Source organism: Bombina bombina, chromosome 4, assembly GCF_027579735.1.
Source record: "Bombina bombina isolate aBomBom1 chromosome 4, aBomBom1.pri, whole genome shotgun sequence".
Classification (NCBI taxonomy): domain Eukaryota; kingdom Metazoa; phylum Chordata; class Amphibia; order Anura; family Bombinatoridae; genus Bombina; species Bombina bombina.
In genome coordinates this window covers 284,993,956-285,008,845 of record NC_069502.1, presented here as the reverse complement: position 1 = coordinate 285,008,845, position 14,890 = coordinate 284,993,956, and the positions used below count along the sequence as shown (strand labels likewise).

The following is a 14,890-nucleotide window of genomic DNA, read 5'->3' as shown; positions in this document are numbered from 1 at the left end:
AGAACAGCAATATGATCTTAACTACTCCGGCTAAAATCATAGCAAAACTCTGGTAGATTCTTCCTCAAACTCTGCCAGAGAGGTAATAACACACTCCGGTGCTATTTTAAAATAACAAACTTTTGATTGAAGATATAAAACTAAGTATAATCACCATAGTCCTCTCACACGACCTATCTAGTTGCTGGGTGCAAGAGAATGACTGGGAGTGACGTAGAGGGGAGGAGCTATATGCAGCTCTGCTGGGTGAATCCTCTTGCACTTCCTGTAGGGGAGCAGTTAATATCCCAGAAGTAATGATGACCCGTGGACTGATCACACTTAACAGAAGAAAAAGGGATTATCTATCTTTTAAAACAATAACAATTCTATGGTAGACTGTCCCTTTAAAACTAAATACATACTTACCTGTGAAATAAACCTAAGCTAGCTACAATATAACTAATAGTTATATTGTAGCTAGCTTAGGTTTTATTTTTATTTCACAGGTAAGTTTGTATTTATTTTAAATAGGTAGACTAGTTATTAAATAGTTAGTTATTAACTATTTACTAATTACCTAGTTACAATAAATACAAACTTACCTGTGAAATAAAGCCTAAGCTGCCTTACACTAAAACCTACCATTACAAAAAATAAAAAACGCTAAAATTACAAAAAATAAAAAAAACTACCATTACAAAAAATAACAAACTAAATTATCCAAACAATAAAAATTATTCATATTCTAGTACCCTGTTTAAAAATAAAAATAAAAAACCCTAATCTATAATAAACTACTAAGGGCCCTTAAAAGGGCCTTTTGTAGGGCATTGCCCTAAAGAAATCAGCTCTTTTTCTACAAAAGAAAAACATACACCCCCTAACAGTATACACACCCCCACCCCCCAAACCCACAAAAGAAAAATGAAGTAAAACCTAATCTACCCATTGCCCTGAAAAGGGCAATTGTATGGGCATTGCCCTTAAAAGGGCATTCAGCTCTTTTGCTGCCCATTAAAAATAAAAAATGGCTATTCTAAAAAACACACCCCAAAACGAAAAAAAAAAAAACATTACACAAATTAACAAATTATCCAAAATAATAACAATTATTCCTATTTTAATACCCATTTTAAATAAAACACACCCCAAAATAAAAAACCCTAATCTATAATAAACTACCAATAGCCCTTAAAAGGGCCTTTTGTAGGGCATTGCCCTAAAGAAATCAGCTCTTTTTCTAAGTCCCGCTTAAACAATCTTCATCACGGTGGCTCGATCTTCATCATCCCTGCGGAGGTGAAGCGGTTGATGCGCGGAGGTCCAAGGCGGAAGTCCATCGATCCGACGTGGAGGTCCTCTTCATGCAATCGTCCGCCGCACACTGAAGATTTAAATGCAAGGCTGATTCGAATCTACCTAGTTAAAATAAATACAAACTTACCTGTGAAATAAAAATAAAACCTAAGCTAGCTACAATATAACTATTAGTTATATTGTAGCTAGCTTAGGTTTTATTTCACAGGTAAGTATGTATTTAGTTTTAAATAGGTATTATTTAGTTAATAATTGTAACTTTAATTCAGCTCTATTTTAATTATGTTAAAGTTAGGGGGTGTTAGGTTTAGGGTTATGGTTAGGTTTAGGATTAGGGTTACGGTTAGGGGTTAATATAGTTTAATTTAGGTTGTTGCAATGTGGGGGACTGTTGGTTTAGGGGTTAATAGGTTTATTTAGTGGTAGTGATGTGGGAGGCCAGAGGTTTAGGGGTTAATAACTTTATTTAGTAGCGGCGATGTCAGGGAGCGGCGGAATAGGGTTTAATATATTTATTATAGTGTGGGCAATGTTGGGGTGCGGGGGGAATAGGGGTTAATAACTTTAGTATAGTGGTGACGATGGGGAGTGACAGAATAGGGGTTAATAAATGTTATTAGTGGCGGCGATGTCGGGAGTGGCAGATTAGGGGTTAATAAGTTTAATATAGTGTTTGCAATGCGAGAGGGCCTCGGTTTATGGGTTAATAGACAGTTTATGGGTGTTAGTGTACTTTGTAACACTTTAGTTATGAGTTTTATGTAACAGTTTTGTTGCGTAAAACTCATAACTACTGCTCTCAGATGGCGGTACGGAACTTGATGTTATAGGGTGTAACGCAAGTTTTTTTAGCCTCACCGTGCAACTCGTAATGGCAGCGCTATGGGAATCCCATGAAAAACATAATTTTTTGGATTGCGGGACTGACGTTGCGTTAAAGGCTAAAACTTTCTGATTTACTCCTATTATCAAATTTTCTTCATTCTCTTGTTATGTTTATTTGAAAAGCAAGAATGTAAGTTTAGATGCCGGCCCATTTTTGGTGAACAAACTGGGTTGTCCTTGCTGATTGGACAGCACTAATAAACAAGTGCTGTCCATGGTTCTGAACCAAAAATGTGCTGGCTCCTTAGCTTAGATGCCTTCTTTTTCAAATAAAGATAGCAAGCGAACAAAGAAAAATTGATAATAGGAGTAAATAAGAAAGTTGCTTAAAATTGCATGCTCTATCTGAATCATGAAAGAAAAAATTTGGGTTCAGTGTCCCTTTAATATTTAGGTACTGTATTATGTGTAATAAAATGTTATCTGTATTGATAGAATGTGTGTACAGATATAGAAACAGAGATCTCGGGTGTTAGAAACAAAAAAGCCGTCAATGGACTTTTACATAGAGATACATACATATACAGTACATTGCTAAAGATGTATTTGTATGTATATATATATATATATATATATATATATATATATATATATATATATATATATGTCTATATATGTGTATACATATATTAATGTATTTATATGTGTGTATATGTATTGACATACAAATATCCACATATAAACACATAAATATATATGTACACTCATATAGACATATATATGTGCATTAGAGCCCTTTTCCAATAAAGGGACACACACTATCGTGATTCAGATAGAGCATGCAATTTTAAACAACTTTCTAATTTACTCCTATTATCAATTTTTCTTCGTTCTCTTGCTTTCTTTATTTGAAAAAGAAGGCATCTAAGCTATTTTTTTGGTTTAGAATAATGGAAAGCACTTGTTTACCGGTGGATGAATTTACCCACCAATCAGTAAGAACAACACAGTGTGTTCACCAAAAATGGGCCGGCATCTAAACTTACATTCTTGCATTTCAAATAAAGATAACAAGAAAATGAAAAGAATTTGATAATAGGAGTAAATTAGAAAGTTGATTAAAATTGTATGCTCTATCTGAATCACAATAGAAAATTTTTTGGGTTCAGTGTCCCTTTAAGAAGATGAAAACATGATAAAACATATTTATGCAATATTCATATATAATAAAGTCTTTAACTATGTATTTACTGTAAATATTTTATGTTTGCTAATGCGAATATGCTATGTTTGCACAATTTTTTTTCTAACAATTATTTTTTCTCCATTTTCTCCATACACAGGTATCACCGTAGAGATGCTTGGGTTTCAGGAAGAGGATAAGTATACACAGGTATCAACGTAGAGATGCTTGGGTTTCAGGAAGAGCATAAGCATACACAGGTATCACCGTAGATATACTTGGGTTTCAGGAAGAGGATAAGCATACATAGGTATCACCGTAGAGGTGCTGGTTTCAGGAAGAGGATAAGCATACACAGGTATCACCATAGAGATGCTGGTTTCAGGAACAGGACTAGCATACACAGGTATCAACATAGAGATGCTGGTTTCAGGAAGAGGATAAGTATACACAGGTATCACCCTTAGAGATGCTGGTTTCAGGAAGAGGATAAGCATACACAGGTATCACCGTAGAGATGCTTGGGTTTCAGGAAGAGGATAAGCATACACAGGTATCACCGTAGAGATGCTGGTTTCAGGAAGAGGATAAGTATACACAGGTATCACCCTTAGAGATGCTGGTTTCAGGAAGAGGATAAGCATACACAGGTATCACCGTAGAGATGCTTGGGTTTCAGGAAGAGGATAAGCATACACAGGTATCACCGTAGAGATGCTGGTTTCAGGAAGAGGATAAGCATACACAGGTATAACCGTAGAGATGCTTGGTTTCAGGAAGAGGATAAGCATACACAGGTATCACCGTAGAGATGCTGGGTTTCAGGAAGAGGATAAGCATACACAGGTATCACCGTAGAGATGCTGGTTTCAGGAAGAGGTTAAGCATACACAGGTATCACCGTAGAGATGCTTGAGTTTCAGGAAGAGGATAAGCATACACAGGTATCACCGTAGAGATGCTGGTTTCAGGAAGAGGATAAGCATACACAGGTATCACCATAGAAATGCTTGGTTTCAGGAAGAGGATAAGCATACACAGGTATCACCGTAGAGATGCTGGTTTCAGGAAGAGGATAAGCATACACAGGTATCACCGTAGAGATGCTTGAGTTTAAGGTAGAGGATACGCATACACAGGTATCACCGTAGAGATGCTTGAGTTTCAGGAAGAGGATAAGCATACACAGGTATCACCATAGAGATGCTGGTTTCAGGAAGAGGATAAGCATACACAGGTATCACCATAGAAATGCTTGGTTTCAGGAAGAGGATAAGCATACACAGGTATCACCATATAGATGCTTGGTTTCAGGAAGAGGATAAGCATACACAGGTATCACCGTATAGATGCTTGGTTTTCAGGAAGAGGATAAGCAAACACATGCATCACCGTAGAGATGCTTGGTTTAAGGAAGAGGATAAGCATACACAGGTATCACCGTAGAGATGCTTGGTTTCAGGAAGAGGATAAGCATACACAGGTATCACCGTAGAGATGCTGGTTTCAGGAAGAGGATAAGCATACACAGGTATCACCATAGAAATGCTTGGTTTCAGGAAGAGGATAAGCATACACAGGTATCACCATATAGATGCTTGGTTTCAGGAAGAGGATAAGCATACACAGGTATCACCGTATAGATGCTTGGTTTTCAGGAAGAGGATAAGCAAACACATGCATCACCGTAGAGATGCTTGGTTTAAGGAAGAGGATAAGCATACACAGGTATCACTGTATAGATGCTTGGTTTTCAGGAAGAGGATAAGCAAACACATGCATCACAGTAGAGATGCTTGGTTTCAGGAAGAGGATAAGCATACACAGGTATCACAGTAGAGATGCTTGGTTTCAGGAAGAGGATAAGCATACACAGGTATCACAGTAGAGATGCTTGGTTTAAGGAAGAGGATAAGCATACACAAGTATCACCGTAGAGATGCTTTGTTTCAGGAAGAGTATAAACATACATAGTTATCACCGTAGAGATGCTTGGTTTCAGTAAGAGGATAAGCATATAGAGGTTTCACCGTAGAGATGCTTGGGTTTCAGGAATAGGATAAACATACACAGGTATCACTGTAGAGATGCTAGTTTAAGGAAGAGGATACGCATACACAGGTATCACTGTAGAGATGCTTGGGTCTCAGGAAGAGGATAAGCATATACAGGTATCACCGTAGAGATGCTATAGTTTCAGGAAGAGGATCAGCATACACAGGTATCACCAAAGAGATGCTTGGTTTCAGGAACAGGGTAAGCATACACAGGTATCACAGCTCAGGTGCTTGGCTTCAGAAGCAAGGTAAGCATACACAGGTATCACAGCAGAAGTGATTGGTCTCAGAAGCAAGGTAAGCATACACAGGTTTCACAGCTGAGGTGCTTGGTCTCAGAAGCAAAGAAAGCATACAGTCTCAGAAGCAATGTAAGCATACACAGGTATCACAGCAGAGGTGCTTGGGTTCAGAAGCAAGGTAAGCATACACCGGTATCACAGCTGAGGTGCTTGGTCTCAGAAGTAAAGTAAGCAAGCATTCTCAGAAGCAATGTAAGCATACACCGGTATCACAGCTGAGGTGCTTGTTCTCAGAAGTAAAGCAAGCAAGCAGTCTCAGAAGCAATGTAAGCATACACAGGTATCACTGCTGAGGTATTTAGCTTCAGGAACATGAAAGGTATGCACAGGTACACAGGTATGTAGGACTCAGGAGCAGGAACCAGAGACATATGCTCTGAATAGGCAATAACTCAGCAGGAATGAAGGGCTGATTGCCCTTTATAGGAACTCCCACACCTGAGTCCTCCAGGTGGGAGCTCCTGTAATCAACAAGATGGCTGTTTAAATTCTAAGAAAGCATGGCCACGCGTGTCTAGGGAGCTGCAACATACCAGTTTCAAACTAACATGGGAAGCTGATAAGGTTCCTGACAAAATGTGATCGTGTTTGCGTGATCTCGGATGTTAGGTTTATTTTTCTACTTTTTATTCTCCTTTGATTGTTATGGCGGAATACATGCACACGCACGCAAAAACTTTTGTTAGGATTTTTCCGCTATTTGCGCAAAATACGTTTTTTTGGAACTTGTAATACAAACGCAACCTGACTAGCGCAAAAAGCTTAACTCTAGCAGAGTTTCGCTATCACAAAAAATTATCAAATACCACACTACTTTGTAATCTAGCCCATATCTGTTGATTTTATTGTAAAATATATATCTATACTTATATATCTATATGAATAAATGCAGATATAAAAAGAAATATCAAATTAAAAATACAAAGAACATTTTCCCCTATATAAAGAACATTACTGGGCTAAAAAGAAGTTGCAACCATGTGATAAATCGCCACAGAACAGGCTAACAATGTTATAGAGCTGGTTGTTCGTTCCTGTGAGTGCGCTTCTCTGTGTGTGTATGTATATATATATATATATATATATATATATATATATATATATATATATATATATATATATATATATATGTGTGTGTGTGTGTGTGTAAAGGGAATAACTGATTCATCCCTGAACAGCTATATATACGAATATATATACATACATAAATACATAAATCCACATGTATATACATAAATATATATACGTATATATATATATATATATACGTATAAGTATATATACATATATACACACTCATACACATATTTACACACACACACACACATACATATATATATATATATATATATATATATATTATAGCCCTTTGCAGTAAAATACATGGGCATATACCATAAACCTTTGAACCATGTTTATTTTAATGTGTTTATGTTGTGTTTGGTGTCCTTTATGCGAGGTATTCAGTCGAGCTAACCTGATGCGCATTAATTTGCACTCGAGCAAACGTATTTACTTTCAACTTGTAATATGCACGCAAGTTAACTTGGCCGTGCACCACTTGTTATCTAGGGCAAAGGAGTACAAGAAGCGCAAGAAGCCTTGAGTTATTTATTTGTCACAACAAGTAAAAATATTCAACATAAAAACTTACATTCAAGTAAGTAAATTCATGCACCAAGTACACAACACAGCCGCAGTGCAGGACCGGATCCTCAGGCAGATATGTCCAAACAGGTTTCAAAAAGGACCGCCGAACAAAGTCGGCGTCTGACGTCACTATAAGGATCCGGCACCGGAGCGTCCCCCTGCAGGCCTAAGCCTCCTAGACCGCTGTTGCTGATACTGTGACCGGAGCACAGGAGCACTGTTTCCCTACGCGTTTCGTCCGGATCTCGGCCGGACTTTTTCAAGGGTTGTTGGATAGTAGAGTTAATTGAATGTTAAAACACTGCTATGGGCCATCTATTTATACCAAAGGGGAGGAGCGCCCTCTATCGGTGTATTAATAAAATGACATAATGATGGCCAGCATTAATACAAGATTATATACATACAGGATTAAATACATACACTGACAAATTACATATAAAATACAAAAATATAATAATACAAAATATAGTATAAAATACAATATGATGCAAACCAAAATACATGCAATTCAATATCTCTAAATTCATTCATAAAAGTCAAATACAATAATTTTAAAATTTTGAAATATATGATTAATTAATAAAATTCATACCCTTTGAAATTAATCTATCTACCTAAACTCTATATTTCAGATTGAATTACCTATATAGACACAGATGCTATGGAAGTTTGTTAAAGAGGACAAATAAATAACTCAAGGCTTCTTGCGCTTCTTGTACTCCTTTGCCCTAGTTCTTCTCTCAACCCTGGTGATTTCAAGAAAGATCACCAAAAAGAAGCGGCATCAACTTGAGTTAGCTTACAGACCCAATCGTTTGGAATTCCCTCTACTCCTGTGAAAAATTGAAATACATTGGGACTTTAGGTTTGAACTCTATGTGCTAATTGTTATTTAATTTCCTACCGTGAAGTTTGTTTATTTTCCTGGTTTGTTTGTTTTCTTAATTAATAATTTTACTGATTTAAGTTAGTTTATTTATATATGTTTATATAGGTCTTATATATGTTTATTTAATTTTCCTTAAGATTATTTCAATTTAATTTAATCTTATTTTATTCATTAACAGAAGCAGTTTAGGTGATTTGAAAGTTTTTAGTGTATTAGCGCTGTAACAATAGCTGTGTGTTTGTATTGATTTACTTGTTTTTCTTTAGTTTCAGCAGCTCTACTCTTTTAATCTTTTTCACACTATCTGTGATCTTTTACTATTTCACTATTTTACTATTATAACTATATCTAGAAGAACTTATTTAAGAATGAGTATGATTGAAAATTCTGAGGATATTACTCATAACCATAGTCTTTTTGGTGATTGTTCAACTAGATCTAGCAGACAACGATCACTTAATCTTTTAAACTTGAATCTAGAAATAGAAAATACCACAAATAATGATCCTAATGAGTTATTTAGAAAGTTAGAAAAACTATTACAACAGGATGTAAAAGACTGGCAAGACTTGATATTGCTTGATAATTATATTTTACATGATGTGGTCCCAAGGGGCCTGAGACTATTTAAATATCCATCTTTTGATCTTGAGGAGGTTGAATATACCTCTGAATGGGAGACTGCTCTTCATGAGTGTTCTATTAAATTAATAAAAATTCTCATTAAATATCGTGAGTACAAATTAGAAAAGCTTAAGACTGAGATTGAAGAAATTATCCCTAAAATCCAAACATTTAAAACAGATGAAAAATGGATAACAAGGAATAATAACATCCAATTTAGGATTAATAATTTAGAAAAAGAATTACAGATCAAGAAAATATCCAAACTCAACAGAGATTTAAATGATTTTAAAGAGGACAAGGTTTATACATTCAAGGAGAAAATTAACAAATTCAATAAACTGCCCCCTAGAGACATTACAAGAACCCAATCTAGTACTAATTATTCTTTTGATATCAAACCTAATGAGAATAGACCAAATGACATTAGAAATGTATCTATCAATGGATCTACCAATAACCAGAGGAGTAATTATAATCCTGATTCTTTTCCAGATAGATCTATATATACCAATAATTGGAGATCCAATGATAAAACATTTCAGGGAAACAGTAATTATAGACCCAATCATCATAGTAATTATAATCATAATTTTAGAAATTCCAATAACAGAAGTCAGAGTTTTCAGGGTAATCACAATTATAGACCCCAATATGACTATGATAGGAATTGGAGAGGAGACAGATTTGAACATCCTAAGGATAAGAGATTATGGAACAACCCAGAGAAAGATTATAGACAAGTAAGGTTCAATCAGGATAATGAGAAAAATTCATCTAGTCCTTTTGTACATAGTAATAGGTTCCAAGTACTGGACCCAGATGTTGGTCCAGTACATGACAATATGAATCAACCTTGGGACAACCAAGGAGCTCGCCCCAAAAATATGTCTAATAATCAGTTCTCAAATCATAACCAAGATTCATCAAGGGTTTTTTTAGAAGTGAACAGGCAAAGAGGGCCTGTAATAATGAACAGAATGAACCAAGAAATATCAGTGGGAGAGGGATTGAATCCAGGGACAAGGAACACACATTCGAGAAAAAGATCGTTAGAACAAGAAGGGGAACTAGAGCAGGACAGAGATTGCATACAAGCAGACAGAAGACCAAGATACTAGAGGAAGGGAAATCAACTATTTACAATCTTTCTAGTATTGCACTAGATAAGTCTGATTATCAACTATTAAGTAAAGGGTTGAATTTTGCACCCAAGGCACCTCCAAATAAGTTTGAAGTATTTATTGACATTCAGAAATTTATTCGTAAACTAACATTAAAACGTTATTTTACTAAAAATCCATGTAACAGAGGTGATCATAATCCAGAATATCTGGAATTCAAAGATCTAGATACTTTAAAAATCCTACGAGATCTTGAGAGACAAAATATTAGTGTCTCAGACTCCAATAGTGAAGGTTCTGTAACAATACCAGATCTCATGAATTTGACTATTCATGAGGAAGAACAACACATTATTCACTCTAATTTTAAGAACAAATCTAATTTTTATCCTATAGGGACTCAAGGTGATCAGATTCCAGTATTTGGAAAACTAGTAATGGAGGATTTAGAAAAAGCTTTTGTAAAATCAAAAAAATTCATTAATAAATTTTCTGACAATCTCACCACCCTTGAACGAAAGTCACTTACAAATCTTAAAGATAACAACAATATTGTTATCCGGAGTGCGGACAAGGGTGGTGGAATTGTCATACAAGATAGAGATATATACTTACAAGAAGCTTATCGCCTATTAGAAGATAATACCACTTACTCTGTTTTGGAGAGAGACCCCACGGTGGGATAAACTAGAGATCTCAAAACTCTTCTATGTAAAGCAAAAGATAAAATGATTATAACTAATGAAGAGTTCGCTTTTCTATTTGTGGCTTCTCCGAAAATTGCAGGTTTTTATCACTTGCCAAAAGTCCACAAGGACTCAAGCAATCCCCCAGGTAGGCCCATAGTCTCTGGTATAGATTCACTTTGTAATCATTTATCCCAATATGTGGATCATTATTTACAACCTATTGTACAGAAGACTAGGGCCTACTTGAGGGACAGCACCCAAGTCATCAAAAACTTTGAGGGTATACCTTGGAAGGATGATTATTATTTTGTCACATGTGACGTTACTTCCTTATACACCTGCATCCCTCACATATTAGGTAGTAAGGCTATTTTTAATGAACTAATGAGATGGAACATTCCTAAAGATCATATAGACTTTATCATTGACTCCATTATGTTCATCCTTGAACACAATTATTTTCTCTTTGAGAAAAAATACTATAGACAAATAAGGGGGACTGCAATGGGCACGACCTTTGCGCCCTCTTATGCGAACCTATATGTCAATGATTTTGAGAATAATAATATATGGTATAATAATCCATTTTATAAAAATATTATCAAATTCCATCGCTATATCGATGATGTGCTGATTTTATGGCAAGGAGATGAGGCAGATATTATTTTATTAATTTTATGAATGGAAATAGCTACAATCTTGTTTTTACTGCTAATATGTCCAAAACCAAAATAGAATTTTTAGATTTACTTCTGTATGTGGCTGAAAATAATCAGATAGCAACTACCAATTTTAGAAAACCAACCGAGAAGAATAGTTATATAAATGCTACAAGTGGTCACAAAAGAAGTTGGGTTTCAAATGTCCCGTATGGAAAATACTTGCGAATGCGCAAAAATTGTACTCATACGTCTCATTTTTTATCTGAGGCTGCTATTTTGGACAAAAAGTTTTCTGACAAAGGATACAAAAAAGAACTTCTAGAAACAGCTAAAGATAGGGCTTTGAGTGTTTCCAGACATGATTTGTTAAATAAAAGTAAACCTTCTAATACAAAGAATCAAGTAACATCTGATACTCCAAGGTTTATTACCAGATATAATGAGGGCTATAGCACCATACAAAAAGTCCTCAATAAACATTGGTCAATTCTAAAAACTGACCCTATACTAGGTAATATTTTAGCAGATAAACCACAAGTCATATTTAAAAAAGGCAAAAATCTCAAAAATATATTGGCTCCGAGTAAACTTAGGGACACGAATCCAGTAGTAGATAATGCACGTAATTGGTTGAATGCCAAAAAGGGAGCCTTTAGATGTTTGAAAAAAGTGTGTAACATGTGTAGTCATGTAGATAATGCATCCAATTTTTCCAATTGGGATGGTACCCAGACTTTTAATATAAACTGTAGAGCTACATGTGATTCCACCTTTGTGGTGTATCTTCTCAGTTGTGGCTGTGGTCTATTCTATGTAGGGCGTACAAAAAGGAAAATAAGAACCAGAACCAATGAGCATTTGTATAATATCAAAATAGCTAAAAACGAAGAAAAATCTATAAAACATAGTGTTCCCCTTCACTTTTTTGAAATGCATAATTGTAATCCGTCTTCCCTTAGGGTCAAAGTCATAGATTGGATTCCTCCAAATATTCACAATAGGCTCCTGGCTTTAAGACAGCAGGAGACTTATTGGATATATAAAATTGGTAGTCTGGCCCCTAAGGGTTTAAATATTGATCTGGACCTTGCAGCATATATGTAATTTATTAAATTAATTTATTAATTTAATCTATTGAGGTTCTAACTCTCTATATATATTTGTTAGGTTTAATCTTTTAGTATTAGGTGTTCATACCATAATCACCTCTATCTCTTCCTTTATTAGTTCCTCTTTAACAAACTTCCATAGCATCTGTGTCTATATAGGTAATTCAATCTGAAATATAGAGTTTAGGTAGATAGATTAATTTCAAAGGGTATGAATTTTATTAATTAATCATATATTTCAAAATTTTTAAATTATTGTATTTGACTTTTATGAATGAATTTAGAGATATTGAATTGCATGTATTTTGGTTTGCATCATATTGTATTTTATACTATATTTTGTATTATTATATTTTTGTATTTTATATGTAATTTGTCAGTGTATGTATTTAATCCTGTATGTATATAATCTTGTATTAATGCTGGCCATCATTATGTCATTTTATTAATACACCGATAGAGGGCGCTCCTCTCCTTTGGTATAAATAGATGGCCCATAGCAGTGTTTTAACATTCAATTAACTCTACTATCCAACAACCCTTGAAAAAGTCCGGCCGAGATCCGGACGAAACGCGTAGGGATACAGTGCTCCTGTGCTCCGGTCACAGTATCAGCAACAGCGGTCTAGGAGGCTTAGGCCTGCAGGGGGACGCTCCGGTGCCGGATCCTTATAGTGACGTCAGACGCCGACTTTGTTCGGCGGTCCTTTTTGAAACCTGTTTGGACATATCTGCCTGAGGATCCGGTCCTGCACTGCGGCTGTGTTGTGTACTTGGTGCATGAATTTACTTACTTGAATGTAAGTTTTTATGTTGAATATTTTTACTTGTTGTGACAAATAAATAACTCAAGGCTTCTTGCGCTTCTTGTACTCCTTTGCCCTAGTTCTTCTCTCAACCCTGGTGATTTCAAGAAAGATCACCAAAAACAAGCGGCATCAACTTGAGTTAGCTTACAGACCCAATCGTTTGGAATTCCCTCTACTCCTGTGAAAAATTGAAATACATTGGGACTTTAGGTTTGAACTCTATGTGCTAATTGTTATTTAATTTCCTACCGTGAAGTTTGTTTATTTTCCTGGTTTGTTTGTTTTCTTAATTAATAATTTTACTGATTTAAGTTAGTTTATTTATATATGTTTATATAGGTCTTATATATGTTTATTTAATTTTCCTTAAGATTATTTCAATTTAATTTAATCTTATTTTATTCATTAACAGAAGCAGTTTAGGTGATTTGAAAGTTTTTAGTGTATTAGCGCTGTAACAATAGCTGTGTGTTTGTATTGAACCACTTGTTATCTAGCCAAGAGTCTTTAATCATTAATTTCATTTTATATGTAGTTTAGATATAAATGTTATCAGAGAGGAAAACTGCAAGAGTCAAATTACTATAAGTGATATTTTTGTATCACAACATCTTTACTGATGTAGATAAGAAAGAACTAAAGAAAGAAAACATTTCATCAACAGCAAAAACAACTTGCTTTCCTTACCTGCAAAGTAAACCCACAGCCCTCTGGCACTAGGCCCGTACCAAAATTTTTATAATTGCTATTTATGAAAGAACATGCATTGCCTTGGGAATCAACCACGGTGAAATAAACAGTGTCACTTCCTGTTTCGAATGGGTTTCCGTGTGTATTTGCTTCAGACACTCTGAGAAATGCAAATAAAAACAATTACTTGCACGTGAGGTTTAAAGCTTTTTTCTATGTTTATCTTATTTCCGATCAAATATTTGTACATGATTCCATAAAAAAACACATAACTCTTTATGTTAAAACATGGGCACCTGACTCCCCATTCTTTCCCCCACCCCCCGGTGTTTACAATGATTTATTGTAAACATTACTGATTATCACATACACATATAATAGCCTTATATCAGCTACTGCCCCACTGTTAGTGTAATTCATTTTATTAAATATGTAGGACCACATAGAGATGAGGTTTTATTATAGCTTTAAAATGTAACCCAATCTTTGATGAATAATATCATGGTACCATAACTTAGAAGTTATTTTTGTTAGCTCTCTTACTGAATCTGTATACATGCACGAGTAACATAATTTAAATAAAAAACAATTTATTCTTACCTGGTAAATGCATTTCTTTCATGGTGGTGAGAGTCCATGATCCATTACTCTTACCTGTCACTAGGAGAAAGCAAAGATTCCCAAACCCCAAGAACTCTATAAAACACCGCCTACCTCACTGGCACCTCGGTCTAATGTATAGTCTAGTAAAAGAAATAAGAGCAAAAAATATGAGAAAGAAAAAAGATGTGCAAAAGAATAAATTATGTTTTCTTTCATACAGGTGATGAGAACCCAAGTGGCAGAGTAATGAAACATAAAAGGTGGGATTTAAGAATCATCTTTTTTCACTGAAAAACTAAATCCACAACTCCAAAAGAACCCAAAAAAGGCAAAATAATGAAAAAATAACCAACAGGACAACTACCTGAAGGA

At 35.1% G+C, this 14,890-nt stretch overlaps 1 protein-coding gene across 10 annotated transcripts in view; it reads right to left on the bottom strand.

Annotated features, from left to right (window-relative positions):
• The window catches only part of LOC128656206 (glutathione hydrolase-like YwrD proenzyme), a 628,013-nt gene that overhangs the window by 80,802 nt on the left and 532,321 nt on the right, over positions 1-14,890 (bottom strand). For all 10 annotated transcript variants that reach the window (XM_053709982.1, XM_053709989.1, XM_053709980.1 and 7 more), the window contains one exon: positions 13,913-14,075. In XM_053709982.1, the coding sequence (XP_053565957.1) occupies positions 13,913-14,075 (163 nt within the window). The remainder of the gene's footprint in view (positions 1-13,912; positions 14,076-14,890) is intronic.